The sequence below is a fragment of the Gracilinanus agilis genome, chromosome 1, assembly GCF_016433145.1.
Source record: "Gracilinanus agilis isolate LMUSP501 chromosome 1, AgileGrace, whole genome shotgun sequence".
NCBI lineage: Eukaryota > Metazoa > Chordata > Mammalia > Didelphimorphia > Didelphidae > Gracilinanus > Gracilinanus agilis.
In genome coordinates this window covers 268,598,154-268,619,139 of record NC_058130.1, presented here as the reverse complement: position 1 = coordinate 268,619,139, position 20,986 = coordinate 268,598,154, and the positions used below count along the sequence as shown (strand labels likewise).

Genomic DNA, 20,986 nt, shown 5'->3' with positions numbered 1-20,986 from the left:
AGTATTGGAACTAGTGGACCAGCCATTTCAAAATGGTCTAACTCTATTATCACCCAGAAGGTGTCTCCATTTTCTTCACAAGGAGAATTTGCCAGATGCCATCCTGAAATGTTGGTTTATCATGTTCCTGGCATTTCTTTGATCTACCACTATTCAGCACTGGGAGATATAAAAAGTTTAGATAAACAAGATTGGGATAAGCCACTAACAGAGAGCCCTGAGGCACTGTAACATGATTAGTACACTAGAGTCTCACAGTGTTCTCTGAGACCTGAGGGACCACAAATGATATGGAGGGGAGTGGGCTTTCAAGGATGGAATAGAGTTTAATAAGCAAAGGTGATGAGGAGGGGCATTCCAGACATAGAGAACAGAACAATCTTTAGGCTTAGAAGTGTGAAAACAATTTGTTGGCGTATAGCATATGTAAAGCAGTAATATAAGATAAAGCTGGAACGGTATTGTGCCATGAGGCCTTAAGTGCCAGGCAGTAGAGTTGAACTTGAAAGGCATTAGGGAACTTTTTTTTTTTGTTTTTTTTTTGGTAACAGAATGGGGAGTAGAATTAGATAGTCCAGTTTCTCGTTCGTTTAGACCTGAAAATTGTTTCCCAGTAGAGAAGCTATTATCATAGAGGAGTTTTAGAGAATATTGTGCCAGTTCTCAAGAAATATGAAATATAATACATACGTGCTTTCATTAAGACCTCAGAAAATAGCTACTTGTTAGGTCACATAGTGTACACACAAAATACGGTTTGTATAAAACTCAAGAAGAGCATAAAATCAAATTCTTAACAGGTATATCTTAATCCTTGCCAAGGAACCTGCTGCTCTTGTTGCCAAGGGAATGAGGCAAATTCCTCCTATGCTCTTAAGAGTGGTTACTTTACTACCTGCATCTCTTCCCAAATTGCTAAGGTTTACCCATCAACTCTCCTATCTTTACATTACCTTCTTCTCTTTTCCCCGGGCTGGAGAACGGTAATAGTTGGGAGGGCATCCCCAGAAATCTTTATCTAAAATGAGCATGCTCTTTGTCTTTGAGCTCAGGTCCTGGTTTCTATTTTTAAATACGTAAATGCAGACCCAGATCCTTAGAGTCTGGTGTCATGGAGGCAGAAAGGCAGCAGAGAAAGATGTTAAGCTGATGAATCTTTTTTTTTTTTTTTAATTTTATTTTTTAGAAAAATTTTCCTTTTTTTTTTTTACTTTCCCCTTCGCCTCCCTTTCCCTCCTCTCCCCCCCATAGCTGATTTGCATTTCCACTAGTTTTAACATGTATCATCGATCAAGACTTATTTCCATATTATTGATAGTTGCATTGGTGTCTACATCCCCAATCATGTTTGCATCAACCCATGTGTTCAAGCAGTTGTTTTTCTTCTGTGTTTCCAATCCTGTAGTTCTTCCTCTGAATGTGGGTAGCATTCTTTTCCATAAATCCCACAGAATTGTCCTGGGTCATTGCATTGCTGCTAGTACAGAAGTCCATTACGTTCGATTTTACCACAGTGTTTCGGTCTCTGTGTACAATGTTTAAGCTATGAATCTTAAGTAGTAAGGTGTTTCTAAACTTCACAACCGTATGAAGAGCTGCTTAGGAATGGAGTAGAAGGAGGTAGTAGGGAAAGTGAAAGTTTGTTGTTAATCTCCTCCCTAACCTTAAAAAAAATCCAAATGATTTGTTAAGTTCAAATTTCCTAGTTTTTCTAGATTCCCTTTAATTCACTTTACGGCCCTATATTTTTGTGTAGCAAAAGTTTATTTACTTTTTGGTGGGAAGAATCATGCAGTAATGTTGTGAAATTATTTTTCAGTTTATACATATATGTATATATTTTTTCCTTTCAGAGACATCTCATTTTAGGGGTATGGCCTATATTCAGACCAGTATGGCCTGGCTCACATTCTCCTGGACCTTCACTGGTAACTAATTTAGTGACTGACATGTCAATTTTTCATCTAATAGGTACTTTAAGTGTCAGTACAGACACAGCTGATTTCATTCCTCATGAAAGACAAAATCCTGATCTAAATTGCAGAATTCAAAGAAGACTGGAATCTAGTAGGATTCACAATAGAAGTAATAATTCACCACCTTTTTGTCAGCTTTCTAGTCAAGATCCTCACCATGAAGATTCACCAAATCAACACAATTATAATAACCAAGGAAACAAATATAAGAGCAAGCAAAGTTCTTTCCAGACTTCTAATAAAACACCAAAGAACCATGGCTTTCAGAATCAACAGTGGCATAAGTGGAGAAGTGAGAGGAATTATACCAGAGCCCAGGCAACCCAGGCTCCTTCTGACCAAGCAACAGGAGTAGATGTCTTAGAAACTGCAACAGGGTCAGAAAGTGAAGCAAATCCTAGTGAACCCAGCAATGTATACTCTTCAGAGAGTGAAAAAGAAGTAGCTAGCATGGATCATAAAGGTGCAAAGCCTAAGAAAATGGCATATATGACATCTGTTTCAGGACGAGGCCCAAAAGCTAAGGGGGGGAAACCAAGGTATGAAGGGGCTAACAGAATGACACCTAAACAGAAAGATAGGGTGTCTGAGAACATGAGACCTGTAGGTGCTGTCCAAGCTAACTCTTCAGAAACAGTCACAGAAAAAGTGGCCTTTGATGTATCTAGAAATAATGAACATAAAAGATACCTAAACAGAAGTTATCCCTGGGAGACTGTGTGGAATAAGCCGCAGCCAGATAGAGAGATTCACAAAATACATGAGGGTCAGAAGAATAAAAATACAAGACTTAAAAATTCTCTTTCCTATGTTACAAAAGACAAGTTTAATGAAAGACCTAAAAAATCTGTTGGTGATGATCGGAACTTGGCAACCACAAGCAAATCTCATAAAAAGTTTGAAATGGAGAAATGTTCTGGAAGACGACTCCAGAAGGATTCTAAAGCAGCTTCTCAGCTCATGTGGAACAAGCAGAATGATGTGCCAAAAAATAAAGAAACACATACAGGTAAATTCAACTAAAGTGGTTTTTGAAAATTAAATTTAATTTTTTCCAATTAAGTCTGTTTAGTCTCCTTCCCATAACTCCCCTTCCCCCACCCCTGAAAAAACAAAAAGTTGATGTAAATGTCTGGCTTTGTGGTCTTTTTAGAGTCAGGAAGGTCCAATGGTGGCCATAGAGGAACAGGGCAAGCAGATAAGGCCATCGTGGGAAGGTTGTAAAGGCACTGAAAAGGGGAAAAAAGGGATAAATCATTGTGTCTTATATTTACATAGTACTTTAAGTTTTACAAAACTCTTAATACTCATAACACTTATTTAATAACCTAGCAAGGGAGGGAATAAAAATAATTTTAGTCATATTTTATAGGCAAGGAAATGAGGTTCAGAAAACTTATTCAAGGTCACATAGCTGACAATTGGAGGAACAAGGATTTAAATAGAAATATAGGATTTCAGAATTGAAAGAGCCTCAGAGGTCATCTAATCCAACACTTGTTTAAATAGAAATTCCTTATAACATATCTTTGGCAAGTAGTCCTTACAAGTCAAGTCTATAAGCATTTGTTAAGAACTTATTAAAGTTCTGGCACTATGCTAAGAACTGGAAGAACAATACAAGTAGAAAGGGGCAACTAGATAGTACAGTGGATAGAGCGACAGACCTAGAGACGGGAGGTCCTGGGTTCAAATATGGTCTGACACTTCCTAGCTGTGTGACCCAAGTCACTTAACTCCAATTGTCTAGTCCTTGCTACTGTTCTCTCTTAGAATTGATACTGAGACAGAAGGTAAGGGTTTTTTAAAAACCCCAGCACAAATATAAAGAACCAATGGTCCTTGTTTTTAAGGAACTTACATGCTAATAGGACAAGATAACGCATTAAAGGAAGTTGAGAAGGGAAGGAGAAAATACTTGGCTCTGAGCATGGTAGGGAAAGTTCTGTGGAGATGAACGCAGCATGGAGAGGAATGAAAACATAGTTTGGCCAGAGGCTCCTCCTTAAGATAGAAGTTTTGGAAGGAACCAGCCAATTAGAGGAAAAGGCTGAAGTCATGGGGTAGGGTTCTTTCATTATGAGAAGTACTGTCTTGTCCAGGGGTAGAGTGAGTTTCCAAGATGAAGAGATTTCTTTGACATGGTAGAGAAGGAAGGGCCTGTGATAAAGTCTAGAGAGGAATGAAGACATGCTTGTCCTGGGCCTCCTTAAAATGGAGGTTATAAGAGAAACAAGCCAATCAGAGGGAGAGGCCACTGGGAAAAGAGGGTACTTCTAATATGAGTAGTCCTTTGACCTTTATTTTAGACCTTCAGTGATGGAGAACCTCATTACTTGTAAAAGCAGTCAATTCTCCTTCCATAGCTCTAATTTTTAGAAGGTTTATCCTTAAATTGAGCCTAAATTGTCTTCTTTCTATCTTCTCATTGGCCTTTATACCCATCTCCCTGTAATTAGAACCATTGAGAGGAGGCTTCCCAGGGTATGATCAGCCCTGAGTTTGAAGGATTAGAGACTTCAGATGGTCAGTGACCCTTGATAGTTCCTGACATTGATGTTCTTGTACAGTATAACCCAAAGTCTCCATTTTTCTAAATTTAATTGTCAGTTATATAATAGACAAATTTTGTCTGTGGCCACTGTGACTGTTACAATAACTTGAGCAAATGTATATCAAGCACTTACTGTTTATAAAGCCCTGTGCTAAGTGCTGTGAATGTAAAGAAAAAATGGAATTGTCCCTGACTTCAAGCTCTAAATCCATAGTCCCCACCTTAGAAACTCAATCTACCCTTCAAGAGAAGCCTTAAGATATCTGGGAACAGTCTGACCTAGTGTCTGTCTGTCTGTCTGTCTGTCTGTCTGTCTGTCTCCCTCTCTATCTCTCTCCCTCTCCCCCTCTCCCTTCCTCTCTCCCTTTCCCTATCTCTCTCCCCTGTACCTCCTATCTCTCCTCCCCCCTCTTCCTTCCCTCTCTCTCTTCCTCCTTCCCTCTCTCTTCCTCCTTCCCTCTCTCTCCTTCCCCCCACTCTCCCTCACTCTCTCTTTCTCTTTCCCTCCTTCTCCCTCTCCCTCCCTCTTCTTCTTAGAATCACTACTGTGTATTGGTTCCATGTCAACAGAGTGATAAGAACTAGGCAGTGGGGGTTAAGTGACTTGCCCAGAGTTGCACAGCTAAGAAGTGTGTGAGGTCCTATTTGAACTCAAGACTTCCCATCTCTAGACCTGGCTCTCAATCCACTGAGTCACTTAGCTACCCCCCAGTGCCTCTTGAACTGCACCAAACTAATCCCTACATCTAGACCCACAATTTTAAAGTAGTTTTAGGACCTCTTGCTCTCCAGGTGGGGAGGGGGAATTCCTATAGAACATAAGCATCACAATAAATGTTCTTATGATGCAGGATTCACAAGCTATAGCTTGAGCCTTGCCACTAAATATAAAAAGTGGTTGGTTACTAGGCAACCTCTAGGCAGTGTTCATTTATCCATGAAAATATGCACCTGTGAGTATCCCTTTTCTAAAAGCTCCACCTCAAAATATTCTTGGCTTACTATACTTGACCTCAAATTTGGGATCATTTCTTTTTTCAAAATACCTTAAACTTATTCGTTGATTCTGTCAATTGCAGTGTATGGAGCTAGAATACATATAACTTGATCCCTGTATTTTTTTTTTTTTAAGGATCTTTAATAGAACAGTTAACCACAGAGAAATATGAATGTATGGTGTGTTGTGAAGTGGTTCGAATGATGGCACCAGTTTGGAGTTGTCAGAGCTGTTACCATGTATTTCATTTGAACTGCATTAAGAAATGGGCAAGATCACCAGCTTCACAAGCAGAAGGTCTGTGTGTCATTGATCTCACCTCTTTGTTTGTATTTTCAAGGCAGAAACTCAAACCACTCTCATTTCCTCTTAGGTATTTTGCTTGTAGTTAAGAGTATATGGCACATAGTGTTATCTTTGCCATGTCATCTGAAATGTTAAGATGGAATCCAAAGTATTAGTATATCTTGATTAAAATAGTTAAAACATAGTAACATTAAAGAGTTCTTTATTAAAAGATAACACTTACAAAGGAATATTTAAGGAAATTAATGCCAAAAGAGATACCATTGGTTACCTCTTTGATTGATCTACAATTGTAAAATTATACCTTGATTTAACTGCTGTTCTCTGTTCCCAGAACTGATTAGATTCTTCTCTCTAATTCACTCTGACTTTTTATGTTGAAGTCAGATTCCTTCTGGGACCCCACACAAGCTACCACAATTTTAGTCTAGTATCAAAAGCTCTTTGAGCTTTATTAGTTACTGGTGTTTTTCCTGTCTCAGGTAGCAGCTGAGATGGTTGAGCTGTTTAGGCTATAGGAATTAAAGGGATAGCTTTCCAGTTTCCATCTTGGCTAGATTAATTTCTCTGCATCCACTTTCTCCAAATGGCTAATAAAAAGAGAGATGAAATCTTTGTAGTTAGATCTTCATTTCAACAGCATGAAGCATGCACAGATATTTCCAATCAAAAGTACTTCTTTACTCTTTTTTGAAGAATTGAGAAAAATTCCTTCAAATATATTTCCAGTTGCACCTAACACTCATTTGAATTTAAATCCAGGAGTGAGGTTTGCACTTTCTAATGGTGGTTCTGACTCAAAAACTTGGTTCAGAATCTGCTTTCTTTTACAAAATTTCTAGTTATACTCTAGTAGATTTAAAGTTTAAAAATGATTTTGTGACATTGATCATATCTGTAGGAAACCCAAGTTTAATCCTTTTTGAAAGAAAATATAGTTAATTTTCAGTTTTACAGAAGTAGACTATCCTTGTAGCAGATGATCATTATGGAACCCTGCTTTTTAATTAGAAAAGACCTTTAAAAGAAGATTAATCTAACATGCTAAAACCATAGCAATTAAATTCAATCAAAACCAGTAGGAGAATATATTTACTTAGATTGGTGCTTTTTATCAGACTCATAAAGATTTGTTTTTGGTTTATACCTACATTCAGCACACTATCATTAGAAAGATTTAAGAAACACTTCTCTCATTTACCCCACAATCTAAATTAATTACTAAACAACAGACATCCTTGTTTTCTGAATATTAAATTTTGTGATGTGTTTGTAAATTTGAGGAATGGGAAAAATCAGTGCTTTGAAATTTCTCTTGTCATTAAATGAAATGAAAGCTAAGAAAAAAGATTGATATGTATGTATAAATCAAATTATTTTGTGTTACTCTTTGCCCTCTCTTAAGACTGACGTTTTTTAGTGGTAAACCCAATCTGATATGACAACCTTGGGTCTGGCATATAAGAGTATATATTTAATCTTGGAGGCAAACAATTCATCCATGATATTTGTATATTTACATATTGTATGCTTCAAGGTTAGGATACTGAATAGGAGAAGCATGGTGTGACATAATAGTAAGCTTATACCATATATACTACATACAAACTAATTAACTGACAAACTAAATGTTAGTTAAGAGGTAATAGAATAAATTGGTTCTTTCTTCATAGAGTAAGAATTAGAGGAAAGCATTGATTATTTCTTATGGACTAAAGCTTTATTTTAAATGCCTCATAGTAGAGAGGTGACCCTGGTTTTCTAAAGCCTGAGTCAGTAGATTGTTAAGTTCTCTTGGGCTAAAAAAAAAAAAATCAAAGAAAGAATCCAGAAGTATTCTGCCAGTTGCATGGTTAGGGCATTAAATATTTCCTTTATTGATTACATGTCATTACCTGGGAGAGACCCACTTAAGCAGGGAAGGAATAAGCATTTTTTTAGTGTCAACTATGTACCTGGCACTGTGTGAAGGACTTTTCATAAATATTATTTATTTCATTTGATTCTCACAACAATCCTGTGAGATATGTTATTATCCCCATTTTTGCAGTTGTAGAAACTGAGGGAGACAGAGGGTTAGTGACTTGGCCAAAGTCATATAGCTATTGAGTATCTGGAGTTGGGTTTTGATATTACACCACCAGCCAAATCTAGTCTGAATAACAAGAATCTCAATCTCTTTGTATCAAGTAGAATTTTTTATTGTCTTGGAGAAACGGAATCAAATGATAGATGCAGTTCAGAGAGGATAAAGCATTGAAAGTATAAGAGATTGGAACTATATGTGAAATTAATGGATGAACCACTGAAGCTTAACAGGCTACTCCAGAGAGAAAGGAAAAAATATTAATAGACAATGTACAGTTTTTGATAACCTAAATCAGTATCACAAGTCTTTCATTGTTCTGTGTAGAAGTAGCAAGCTTTTCCTTAGTTTCTTCAGGCTTTATAGATTCACAATAGAAGTGAGCTACCTGCTGGGATTTTGGAATTACTTTGTTTTTTTAGGATGCTTAATTGTAATTGTAATTGTAATTAATATTTATCATAAAGGATTTTCTCAGTTCACCTTGGGGTATAAATCAAATGTTGCTGGTGTTTAAATTATAGATCTCCAACCTGGAATTTGACGTTTCTGGTTCCTTGTTCAGTTCTCATTCTCCATGGTGTATGTGGGTTTTTTGTTTTTTTTAAATCTAGATAGTAAAAATCAAGTAGAAATGGACACTTAATTTGCATTTTTACTCTTTATCTCAAAAGATAAATGTGACCCATACTCATATATTGTTACTGTTACTTAAAATGTCAGAAACATGAAAAGTTTTTTTAGTAGTCCCACTTCAGTTTTACGATTTATACTGTGCTTTTGAAAGAAAAGAAATTCATTTCGCTTAATATTTTTCTTGACAGATGCTCATAGAGGCTGGCGATGTCCAGCTTGTCAAAATGTTTCAGCACAAGTTCCTAGTACATATACTTGTTTCTGTGGTGAGTATTAATTATATATAATAGAAGCCTTTGAGGGAGGTACATCTAAGCCAGTTTCATAGACCAGACTATAGAATAATATCCTCACATTATCCAATCAAAGGAGTCCAAAAGAGGTCATAGACTAAACTTTTTTTTGCCTTTGGGATCCTTATGATTCTGTCAAGATGGACCAGAAGTATGTGGAAGTGGCCCTGATTGGCAGAGCTTGATTTTGTTAGTTCTAACTATTAAGCACTTGCTAATCCCACGCTTCCTGGATACTATTTTTATTCCAAATCATAGGCAAAGATTTGGACTGGGTGCTAGGGATGACCAAGTTTGTCTACCCACAGTCTGCATCCTCAAGTTAAAGCATTCTGAGTTCCTCATTTCAGCAGTACCTAGGACTGATGATAGATCTGCCCTAAGAGTTTTAGCCTTTGTAAGGGTGAAAGAATATATCTATTGTGGTACTACAAAACCCACTGTACCCTTTTACTAGTCCATGGAAATGGAAATTCCTTTCAGAAGTGACTAGTAACTTCTTTTTTTTTTTCTTTTTAAATTTAATTACTAAATCCAATGTTCAAGATATAATCAGGTCATGGCAGAGGATAGCAAGTCTTTCACATCCCCATTTTTATACATTATGTCTTTCAATACAGCCTAAGCTCTCATTAACCTTTTTGTCTGCCATATTATACTATTTACTCATGTTGAATTTTGCAGTCCACTGAAATCTCAGCTGCTTTTCACATGCATTGCTATTTAACCAGACCTTTATCTTATATTTTTAAAGTTTCTTTGTGCCTAATTATAAGACTTTACATTCATTTCTTTTTTCTTTTTCTTTTTCTTTTTTTAATTTTAAACCCTTAACTTCTGTGTATTGACTTATAGGTGGAAGATTGGTAAGGGTAGGCAATGGGGGTCAAGTGACTTGCCCAGGGTCACACAACTGGGAAGTGTCTGAGGCTGGATTTGAACCTAGGACCTCCTGTCTCTAGGCCTGGCTCTCAATCCACTCAGCTACCCAGCTGCCCCTACATTCATTTCTGATAGAAATGATGCCACTTTATTTTACTTGATCTTCACAGTACTTTGTGAAATAGCTACCCATTTTATAGTGAAGAAAACGACACTCACAGAGGATAAATGATTTGCCCACAATCACACTTAGGCACTTACTACTACTATCACATTGTATAGGCAGATTTTGAATGCAAATCTCCCTTGACTCCAGTTCTACCTTTATATCAGGGATTCTTAACCTTTTCTATTTCATAGATACCATTTGACATTGAAGGTTATAAACCTCTTCTCAGAATTACGTTTTTAAATTCATAAAATAGGATTACAAAAAACCCAAATTACTTTGAAATCGCAAAATATTTTTAAGAAACAAGTTCATAGATCTCAGCTTAAGAATTTCTGCTCTATTGGTAGTGGGAATCCATTGAAGACTTTTGAAAAAGGGAATAAAAAGCAAATTGGTGCTATAGCAAAACATTGTGCACCAAAGTTTGGAGCAGAGAGAAACTGGAGGCAGGGAAATTATTCAGAAGATCACTGTAGTGCTTTGTTTTGTTTTTCTAATCCTTACCTTCTATCTTAGAATAGATACTACTAAATAATAGTTCCAAGACAGAAGAGTTGGTAAAAGCTAGGCAATGAGGGGGTTAAGTGAATTTCCCAGGGACATACAGCTAAGAAGTGTCTGAGGTCAAATTTGAACTCATGTCCTGCCCACTCTAGGCCTAGCACTCTCTCCACTGTGCAACCTAGCTGGCCCAGCCCTGGTTTCTTTATCTGTAAATTCTGGAGGAGTGGGCTAGATGACTTCTGAGGACCCTTCTAGCTCTAGATATGTTATCCCAGGATAAATAAGACTGGCATGTAGGAAAAGGGTGTATGTGGAAGGTAAAAAATACAAATTATATACTATTTTTAGTTTTAAAATAAGATATAACCATGATTCAAAGATAGTTGTTGCATGAATAAAAACATCTTAACTTGGTCAAGGGACTTTATTTGATGAATATAATTATATTATATGTTTTTTGAATTTTAAATGCAAAATTTTTAAATCAATAAAGCCAATACTGATGTTTCATGTTGTTCCTATAACTACTTTGCAATTTTAAAAATAAAAGCATTAATTTAAGTTTCTACAATTTCTTTTATAATCTGATCACATTTTAGGTAAGGTAAAGAATCCTGAATGGAACAGAAATGAAATACCACATAGTTGTGGTGAGGTTTGTAGAAGGAAACAACCTGGCCAGGACTGTCCACATTCATGTAACCTGTAAGTTGAAATTATAGGAATCTAAATAATTTTGAGGAGTATTTGTGACTGTCAATCTTAGATCCTTCTTTCTTATTAATACTTAATTGGTGGAGGATATGGAATTTTGCTTCTGCTTTGTAAAGTCAAATTAAATGACTTGTGGTTGTAGACTCCATTCTTTTCCTTTTGGAAAAAATTAGGACATTTGCCCTTCTCCAGCGGTTCCAGACTCATTATTTTATTGTATTTCTTCCAGCCACTCTTGGAATTCCTGGGGCCAGACCATTCTTAACTCTGAGGCTCTACTTGTACTTATTGTGGAGTTACTCACTTTTGTGTTTATCTCTTGGTCTTTTCTTAACACATAATTTTCCTTTTTTTAATAGCTGAAAATTTTCTCCACTAATTCATATCTCTAGCTTTAGTTCTTGGATTGGGACTTTGTTTTAGGGCCATGTTTCGCCCCCTCTCACACTCTTGAATGATGATGTTGCTAGACCTTGGTCTTATCCCTTCTATAGACTGGATGCTTCTGTGACTGCTCTGCCATAGGTCTAGAAGGAGGAGGCTGGTTCTAGAGGTCCAGGCACCACCTTCTACCTCCCTACTTATTTTCTGCCTCCATATTCTGTTGACTTAACATAGACATTGTCCTCTGCCCTGTTTCCATTTCCTTAGACAATGACCAGTCAAGATTTACTTTGATTCCTTAGTAGTTTTGACAGGCACCAACTGGATATTGGACACCTAAGTGGTTTCAGGTTTCTTGGAGGACTGATAGGCATGTTTGGTTCACTTGCCTCCTTGATCCCTTGTTTCAGTTACCCAGTATCAGAAATGGCCCAGGTTTCAGACAAACGCTTTTCTCACTGCTTTCCCCAATATCAGCAACTTTTGAGTAGAAATTATTTCATTCTTTAACTTGTATCCCCAGGACCTACCACAGTACAAGCATTTAATATGCTTTTTGATTGAGTACTTCTGCCGTATTTCTATCTCCGTGGAAAGACTCCTATTGAAAACTGGTTTTGTGTACCTTATTGGATTTCTGACAAGTAGAGACTAAGATCTTGTTGATTTCTGACCCTCTACTAGAGATTGCATTGGTTTCAAGCCCAGGAGCATCTGTCTTGTGCAGCTCTGGACTGGATAGTGGAGCTGTTGGTGTTTCTCTTTGTTGCTATTGAGTGTTGGTTTATCAGGCACCCATTTAAATTTATGCTAGAGTGTTTCTTAAGGAAGACAGACTTGGCTGTAACCTTCCTGTCTCCATCTTTACTAGCAGTCTACCCTCATCCTCCAAGATCTTTCGGATATGGCCCCTACTGACTCATGATCACATCTGCAAGGACTTTGAGAACCTAAAGATATTATTTTCTGGTCCTGGGATTGTGAATTCAACAAGGGCTGTTTTATGTTTCTTTCCTTAACTAGTTTGGATTTCAGTTCTCTGTTAGCCACTTTTGTTCTCTCTCTCCAGGGAAAAGATCATTTTCCTTGGCAGAGTAAAGAGAAGCAAAGTAAGAATTGGGCATCTCTTCTTTTTTCCATTGTTTAGTTATGATTATCTCCTTTCTAGGGAGAAGTGCTACTTACTGTCCCTGCTTCAATCCTTTTTTCCCCAGGGATCTTTTTTGAAAAACTTTTTTTTCCTCACTAGCTCTAAGTCATTGTGAACTTAAGCATTTCTAAATCTCTGATTACAGCATAGTGCTACCCTAATGTCTTTATTCTCCTGGCTACCACCCTTTGTATGTGTCTTTCAAAAAAATCTAAATTGGTTAGTTCCCCATGTATAAACTTCATTTTTTAAAAACATTTATTAATATTCATCTTTAACCTGTTTACATGCTTTATGCCCCTACTTTCCCCTTCACCCCCCGCACCCCCCACCATGGCCGATGCACATTTCCACTGGTTGTAACATGTGTCCTTGTTCAGGACCTATTTCCATATTGTTGTTAGTTGCATTGGTGTGGTAGTTTCGAGTCTACATCCCCAATCATGTCCGCCTCAGCCCATGCATTCAAGCAATTGTTTATCTTCTATGTTTCCTCTCCTGCAGTTCTTCCTCTGAATGTGGGTTAAACTTCATTCTTTTTAAAGAGTTGCTCTTTTTCTCATGGGAATTGTTTGTCTTTGTGGGCTTTTTGTTTGTCTAAATTAAAACCCTTACCTTCTGTCTTAGAATCCATATAGTGTATTGGTTCCAAGACAGAAGAGTGGTAAGGGATAGGCATTTGGGGTTAAGTGATTTGCCCAGGGTCACGCAGCTAGGAATTGTCTGTGGCTATATTCATTTTGCTTTCATAATGTCGTTCTTAAGTTTCCCTTCCTTCCTGGGATGATCTCTAGAATTTTAAAATCCATTGCATCCTTCCCTATTTTTCTATAGCTTTTGAAATCTGCTATCATAAAATTTAGGTGGCATACCAGTCTGTGCCTAGCTTCTTCTTTCTTACTAATTCTATAACAGAATGGTCACTGTCATCTTCAGTTCTCATTATTTCTAACATAACATCTGATTTGTCCTGGTTAATGAGAATCTGATTTAGAAGTTCACTTCAGTGGTTCCTTTGCCTTTTGAATATCAGTAAAGCAGATCAAAAAATTATTTGCTTTTGTGCTTCAGATATCTCTAGCATTTTATGCTGTGATTCTATCTCAGTCTTGTGCTCTATTCCCTCTTATTCTTCATCTTTTTTCCTTTTTTTCCCTATCAAAGTGGTTTGTAATATATACTGTAATAACTATTAATTTTCTTTCTACTATTTTTATCTGCCAAATGTTCTCTCCCTTGCCTTCCCCCTTTTGGTTTTGGTTTCCCTTATATTAATCTGTTATCTTAATATTCAGTGCAGCTCTTCTTACTTTTTTATGTGTTTTCTTCTGTGTGAAAAAGGGATGCTCTCCAGCAATGAGTTCTATCCCACTAGGTCTCAGAGGTAACTATGAGATCAAACTTGCCTCCCATTGTCAGGATTTTTAATTTATCTTGTTTGTTACTCTACTTGGAGCATTTTGAATATGGACATGGGTTTTATTTCAATTTCTTTTCTTGGATTTGTTTCCTGTGAATTTGGGGAGATTCTATATTGGTATTCTTACATTGAGCTGGTCTCTATGGTATCTGGCTTGGATATATGTGGGTAGTTTTTTCTCTCCTCCTTCTTTTTAGTTTAAAGGCCTTTTAATTAGATTTTTCAAGTACCAGGCAAGTATATTTTTAGGTATACTTCGTCTTCAGCCAGAAGCCTGCTATTTCTATATTGGTCTAGAACAAGAGTTCTTAACCTGGGGCATGCAAACTTTTTGAAAAAAAATCTTTTGATAACTGTATTTCAATATTATTAGTTTTCTCTAGATTTCTGTTTATTTCATATTCTGTTTTATTTTTTTCACATTTAATTAATATATTTTTCTAGAATATTTTCCCATGGTTACATGATTCATGTTCTCTCCCCTCCCCTCTTCTCTCCCCACTCCTGGAGCTGATAAGCAATTCCACTGGTTTATACATTTCTTATTACTCAAAACCTATTTCCATGTTATTCATATTTGTAATAGAGTAATCTTTTAAAAACCACAATCCCATATCATGTGCCCCATATAACCAAGTGATAAATTATATATTTTTCTTCTGCATTTCTACTCCCAAAAGTTCTTTCTCTTGATGTGAATAGAATTCTTTTTCATAAATTCCAGGAGATTGTTCTTGATCATTGCATTGCTATTCCTAGCAGAGTCTGTTACATTTGATTGTCCCACATTGTTTCAGTTACTGTGTACTATGTTCTCCTCATTCTTTTCATTTCACTCTGCATCAGTTCATGAAGGTCTTTCCAGTTCATATAGAAATCAAGCACTTCATCATTTCTTATAGCATAATAGTATTCCATCACCATCATATAACACAATTTGTTCAGCCATTCCCCAATCAAGGGACGCCCCCTTGTTTTCCAGTTTTTTGCCACCACAAAAAGCGTAGCTATAAATATTTTTTTCATATTACCCATTTTATTTTATTTTATTTTTTAAATCACTTCTTTACTTCTCCAAGATCCTCAATGCTGTCATCATCCACCTCTGGCCACTTCTCTTGAATTACATCAATAATGTCATCTGTAAAGCCTCCCTGATTGATGATTTCATCCTCTCCTGTAACTGAGGCACCACAGGAGAATTTCTGAGCAAAAAACCTTTGTGCTTCTTTAAGGTCAATCTTGAAAGTTGCAAGGCCACACACTCTTGTGACGTGCTTCTTCTTTGCTCTAGGAATTTTGGCTATCGTAACCTTTTGTGGTACTATCTTCTTTTTCTGTTTGATTTGACCCCTTCCACCTCTCTTTTGCTTTTTTTTTCTCTTCCTCTTCTCCTGCTGTTCCTTGGCCTTCCCCAATCCCAGGTTCGTGTTTAGGTGAATTTTCTAGAGTGAGTTTTGCAAACTCATTTGGAAAATTCTTCTCTAACCACTGTCTACATTTAGTAACATCAGGCATATATTCACAGTACTCTGTTGGTAATGAACAGACTTCACAATAAAGGACTTGAAGTGGGTAATCAGTGTTCGACTTGGTATTGCTCCTCAGGTCTCCTTTGCAGTCAAGGGCAGTGGTCTCAGGAAGGTCTGTAACCATCTCACAAACCCAAGCGCTTGCACAGCCCCCACTGCCTCCGGCTACTGAAGTAATACATGCAGTTTCCGCTCCCGGCCCCAACCCAGGCCCTGCAGTCCCTTCCACCCCATGGTCCTGACCCGCAGCTCCACAGCTTCCATATTATCCATTTTAATGAAAAGGGGTCCAAGGGCATCACCAGATTTCCAGAAGGATCCATGACACAAAATTGGGTCAGAACTCCCACTTAGACACCAGCTTCTTAATCAGCTGTTCATTTTTCAAATCTGTCTTTATCTTCTAAAGTTTTGGCTTTGATTTGCAGCAGCGAATTAATTTTTAATTGTCCATGCCATATTTTTAAGCAAAAAAAGGGCATATCCAACTTGATCACTCTATTAGACAGACTTGGTTCTTTTGACCTGTTTATAAAAATCAAAGCCACCTTCAGAGGATAAAGGTTTAAAACCCCAGATGTATAGGATATTCATAAAAATATGCTAAGATAAATTCCAGAAATGTGTTTTGAATAATTAAAATACATAGGTAATCTTTTGATGCTTTGTACTTTGAAGGAGATAACACTTCTTTGAATGTCTAATTTTTGGAACGTCAATTTTAAATCAGTCTCATTTATTATCATAACTTGTAGGTAAGCTAATAAAATTAGAAGTAAAAATTTTGGCATTGTAGTACAGTATTAATGACTCATTTGTTTTTTACTAGTATTGTTAATCCTTTTTTTGTCTTTGAGTCTGTGTAAGTTGCTCATCTGTTGGGTCTTACCTTTGATTCCTAGTTAAGCAACTGACCAGTAAGAGGTTTGCATTCTATAAAGTGGGCTCAACTTTGAAGATCAGAAAGCCTAAAGTGCTTCATTGATCTTTGTTCAAGTCTGAATGCAGATCAAAGCATACTGTTTACTGTTTTTCACATTCATTTATGTTTTTATTTTGGGATTTTGGTTTTATATAAATATTTTCATACAACAATGACCAATATGGAAATGTATTTGCATGATAATACAAGTATAACCCAGATCAAATTGCTTACCATCTCCGAGAAGGGGGAGGGAAGAGAAAGAGGGAGACAATTCACATCTTGTAATTTCAGAAAATGTATGATGAAAATTGTCATTACATGTAATTGGGAAAATAAAATATCTTTTAAGATCTTCATTGATCATCTGAAAGACTGAGGGAGTTTGTTTTATGAAAATGGACCTCTGGAGTATTCACATGCATGTCTTATTTAAACAGGAATCAAGAGTAGACAAATTCTTCTTGAATATTTTAATTAATATCATTTGCTGTATCATTCTGTATAATAGAATATATACAGTTTGTTATTGGATTGACTATCAGTATAATCCTTTGTTCATTAAAGTATTTCTCTTTAAGTCTTTGCCATCCAGGACCTTGCCCTTCATGCCCTGCCTTTATGACCAAGACATGTGAATGTGGACGAACAAGGTGAGGATAGAATTTTGCTTTATAGAAGTAATTTTCATGTTAATCTCTACTTGTGAATTTAAGCTGTATAGTAAAATATAATAGATCATGAGGGCAGTCTGTTTGGTTTAATAAGAATAGATTGCTTGCTTGTTTCACTAAATTTTTAAAGCAGTTAAAATACATTGGGTTTCCTAGGATGCTTTGAGGACTGTTTTAGTAAACCAGCAAAACTATGTGGACAAATATATTCATGATACCATACACAATCAATAATTTGGTCTTTTTAAAAAAATCTGTTTTGACATTCTTGTTTACAAGTCACTTGTTTGAGGATGTGATTTCATAGGTATAGGAATTACTGATTTGAGAATTGTCTCTAACACTATAACCTGTAATCTGAGAATACCTCACTGAAGGTTCATAGATATTAAGTAGCTTCTCCCTAGCTGGTAAGTGACAGAAAAGGATTCAAACTCAGATCTCCCTGACTTCAAGTACTATACTTCTCCCCCCTCCCCCAAGACTATATTGTATATTGTTCATATATAAAGATTTTTTAAATGCCCTTGGTGTTTAAAAAAATACCAATAGCAATTGGCCTTGAGAACAAATATTTCCAGGATGCCATTTTCTGTACTTATAATTCACATTTATGTAACATTTTCTGATTATATTATCTGACTCAGCAGTCCTTTGGCTAGTGCAGTTATTATCAGATGAAGAAACAGTATAAGTAAATGGCAGAGCTTTCAAGTCCAAATCCAGTTCTTTTTCTACCAAACTATGTTATCTCAAATCAACCATCAGTTTATTGTAACAAAAACATGGACACAGGAACAGTTTACTGTTTTTTTCCCTCTTCAGTAGACATTAAGCAGTTGATAATATTAACCACAGGGTACAATATTTAAGGATACGAAAACCTGAAGGACTTCAAGCACATTCAAAAGACAGTTTACTTTTTATTCAATAAGAGGATATATATCCCTATGATCCTGATCTAAATAAGTTTAATCCAACAACCTCCGTAATAGATTTAATTGAATATATCTTTGATATCTATAAGGATATATTTCCTTATTATGGGTGAGTGTATATTGTTCTAGTTCATAAGAAGTAAAAGAATAATTTAATCCTTGAATAGCCATCCTGAGCACTTATATTCTCTAGTTCTTTGAAGCTAGGTATATCATTTAACCTCTGTGGGCCTCAGGCATCCCCCTAGGATTCCTATGTTATGTCATGCCATATAAGCATTACATGATATAACATCCTTATATGTTATGTTATAGAGGGAATTCTTTACAAAATAGTAATCACAGATTGTTCACAAGAGAAGTTAGATAATATTGCGAAGATGCCATTACAGGAATTGAAAATATTGAAGAACTAAAGTATCTGTCCAGTCTCTAGAGTGGTTCATGCAAGCAGCATCCAGATAATTGGCACTCACCATCCTGCCTCTTTCATTGCCCCAGTTTTCTCAAAGGTTATAGATCCCAAAGAAATTTAGACTGATTCAAAATTATGAGTAAGAAAGGGGTAGCATCAGCATATATAATATGAGGAACTGCCACAAAGACTTGCATTGTTTGAACCTGAAGAATTTGGCCTGGATAAAGGAACAGTTGACTACTGGACATCCTTCCTGGGGGTGATAGGGATAGGGGCTAGACTTTTCATTTCATTGATTCAGGGAATTTCTGGATATGGAAGTTAGCACCTTCTTTGTAGCTTACAATCTTAAGAGATTTGAGCACCAAGAGGTTAATTGATTTGTCTAAGGTCACTCAGTCTGTATGTCAGAGGCCAGACCTGAACCCAGGTCTTTTCTGGCCCTTCTGTATTCACTATGCCATCTTTCTTTCTTTTCTTTTTTTTTTTTCTTCTTCCCTCTGCGTGTTCCCCCCCCCCCCCCCCCCATCCCCTTACCTTCTGTCTCAGTCTCTTTGTAAGACAGCTAAACATTTTGGGTTAAGTGACTTGCCTTAGGTCATACAGCTAGGAAGTGGTTGATTCCAAGTTCTCCCAAATCCTGATATACAAAAATTCAGACATGAAAAAGATCTCATATTGGAAGGAGCATTTGGATTTAAATAGTCCATCTCTTAGCAACTCCACTACAGTATCTTTGCCAAGTTATCCAGATTGTACTTAAACATCTCCATTGATGGGAAAACATACTTTATGAAAAAGTGCCTGTCTTTTCTGACAACTCTCATTTTTAGGGAGTTCTACCTTATATTGAGCTGAAATCTCCTTGTAATTTCCACTTATTGGTCTTAATTCATTTTTAGAGCCAAAGAGACTGTCTGATCCTTTTCCACATTATATCTCTTCAGATACTGTAATTCAACTAAACAATTAAATTTCCTTTAAGACTTCTCTTCTTCAGGTTAATAATCTCCAGTTCCTCAGCATTACTTTACATATATATACATGGCATTACTTTAAGTTCAGATTTTACCATCCTAATGGGCTTCTATAGAGATCCTGCTCTATAACCAGAGACTAATCTGAGTGGCCTGGGTGGTCGTCGGATGCAAAGAATGAAACAGATTGGAAGCACAGCTTGTTAGCTCATAGTACTTCAAAAAATACTGAGGTAGCCACTTTATTATAAAGGAAATTAAAGATCCCTTTCCCCCAAAAGCCCAAGAAAGTTTCCCACAGTTACAGAGAGCAAGATTTTTACTATAGTCAAAACAAAAGCCTTAGAAGCCTCCAGGCATAGACAAAAAACCTATGCTAAACTATCAACTACATGTGTTATCGTTAAGTGGAGCCTGGGACATCTCCGTTAGGTTAGAAAGCCCTGTCAGTTTCTCAGCCTTGGTGGTATTAAACAATTTTTTGAGCCTCATTATTTTACTTTAATTCTGGGCAAAATGCCTTGCCAAGGGTGCGACCTTGGTTGTACCAGCCATCTGTGTTCTCGGGCAAAGGGGAACAGAGTTAGCCCCTCTCCTGCTGGAGTGCTGAGAGCCCAAAGCTTTTTCAATAAGACTATAATGCATTTTGAAGGAAGGTGAGAATTATGAAAGGAATCAAAAGGGGAATCTCAGATTTTTATCTTAGATATCCCACACCTGTCTTGTCCTGTATTTAGATAGGGAGGAAAGATCAATACATGGCTCTGCCGGTCTGTATTGATCTTTTGAGGGGGTCCAGATAAAAATATCTACTTGAGATTCTAATTTCTCTTAATAGCTCCCGACAGGCTTCCTTGACACTTTGCAATTTATCAGCATGCTTTCTATAATGTCACTTCCAGAACTGAAAAATAATAGTTTGACTATCACAGAATATAGCGACACCCTTACTTTCCTTTTGGTAGTCAGCAGCCATTAATGCAGGCTCATTTTCTCTCTTAGCAGCCACATCTCACCATTGATTTATTTAGGTAGCTGTCAAGTCAACAACAACACACATGTGTTGTCTTTTCTGCATAAACAGTTTTCTAGTTACAACTCCGCTACTTTTTTTTAATCTAAGGAAAAAAATGTGTTTTAGGCTTTTTAAGTTTAGAGATGATTCTGTTTCTTTCATCTTAGCAGTTATCCTTTCAACCCCCCAGGCATCATTTAATTGGATGAGGTTATAGTCATTGCCTTCATTGATTTAAAGTGTCAGCTAGAACAGGACTAGGAATTGTACCTTAGAAGTCTCTGTCTAGATGAACATCAGTCCTTGAATAAATCCAGATTGATCATTTTCACTTTTGTTCCACTCACATTTACTTATATCCGTGATGATATGAAAGACTTGTCAGATGCCTTGCTACAGTGAAGGCATTATAACCACATGGGATGCCCACCCCTGA

The 20,986-nt window shown here is 36.7% G+C and overlaps 1 protein-coding gene and 1 pseudogene across 1 annotated transcript in view; one reads left to right on the top strand and one right to left on the bottom strand.

Moving 5' to 3' along the window:
- NFX1 (nuclear transcription factor, X-box binding 1) overlaps positions 1 to 20,986 on the top strand; it is a 104,981-nt gene that overhangs the window by 2,873 nt on the left and 81,122 nt on the right. The window contains exons 2-6 of the mRNA XM_044661536.1: positions 1,972 to 2,985; positions 5,663 to 5,828; positions 8,754 to 8,821; positions 11,006 to 11,111; positions 17,110 to 17,181. Of these exons, the coding sequence (XP_044517471.1) occupies positions 1,972 to 2,985; positions 5,663 to 5,828; positions 8,754 to 8,821; positions 11,006 to 11,111; positions 17,110 to 17,181 (1,426 nt within the window). The remainder of the gene's footprint in view (positions 1 to 1,971; positions 2,986 to 5,662; positions 5,829 to 8,753; positions 8,822 to 11,005; positions 11,112 to 17,109; positions 17,182 to 20,986) is intronic.
- LOC123235421 lies at positions 15,133 to 15,748 on the bottom strand (annotated as a pseudogene).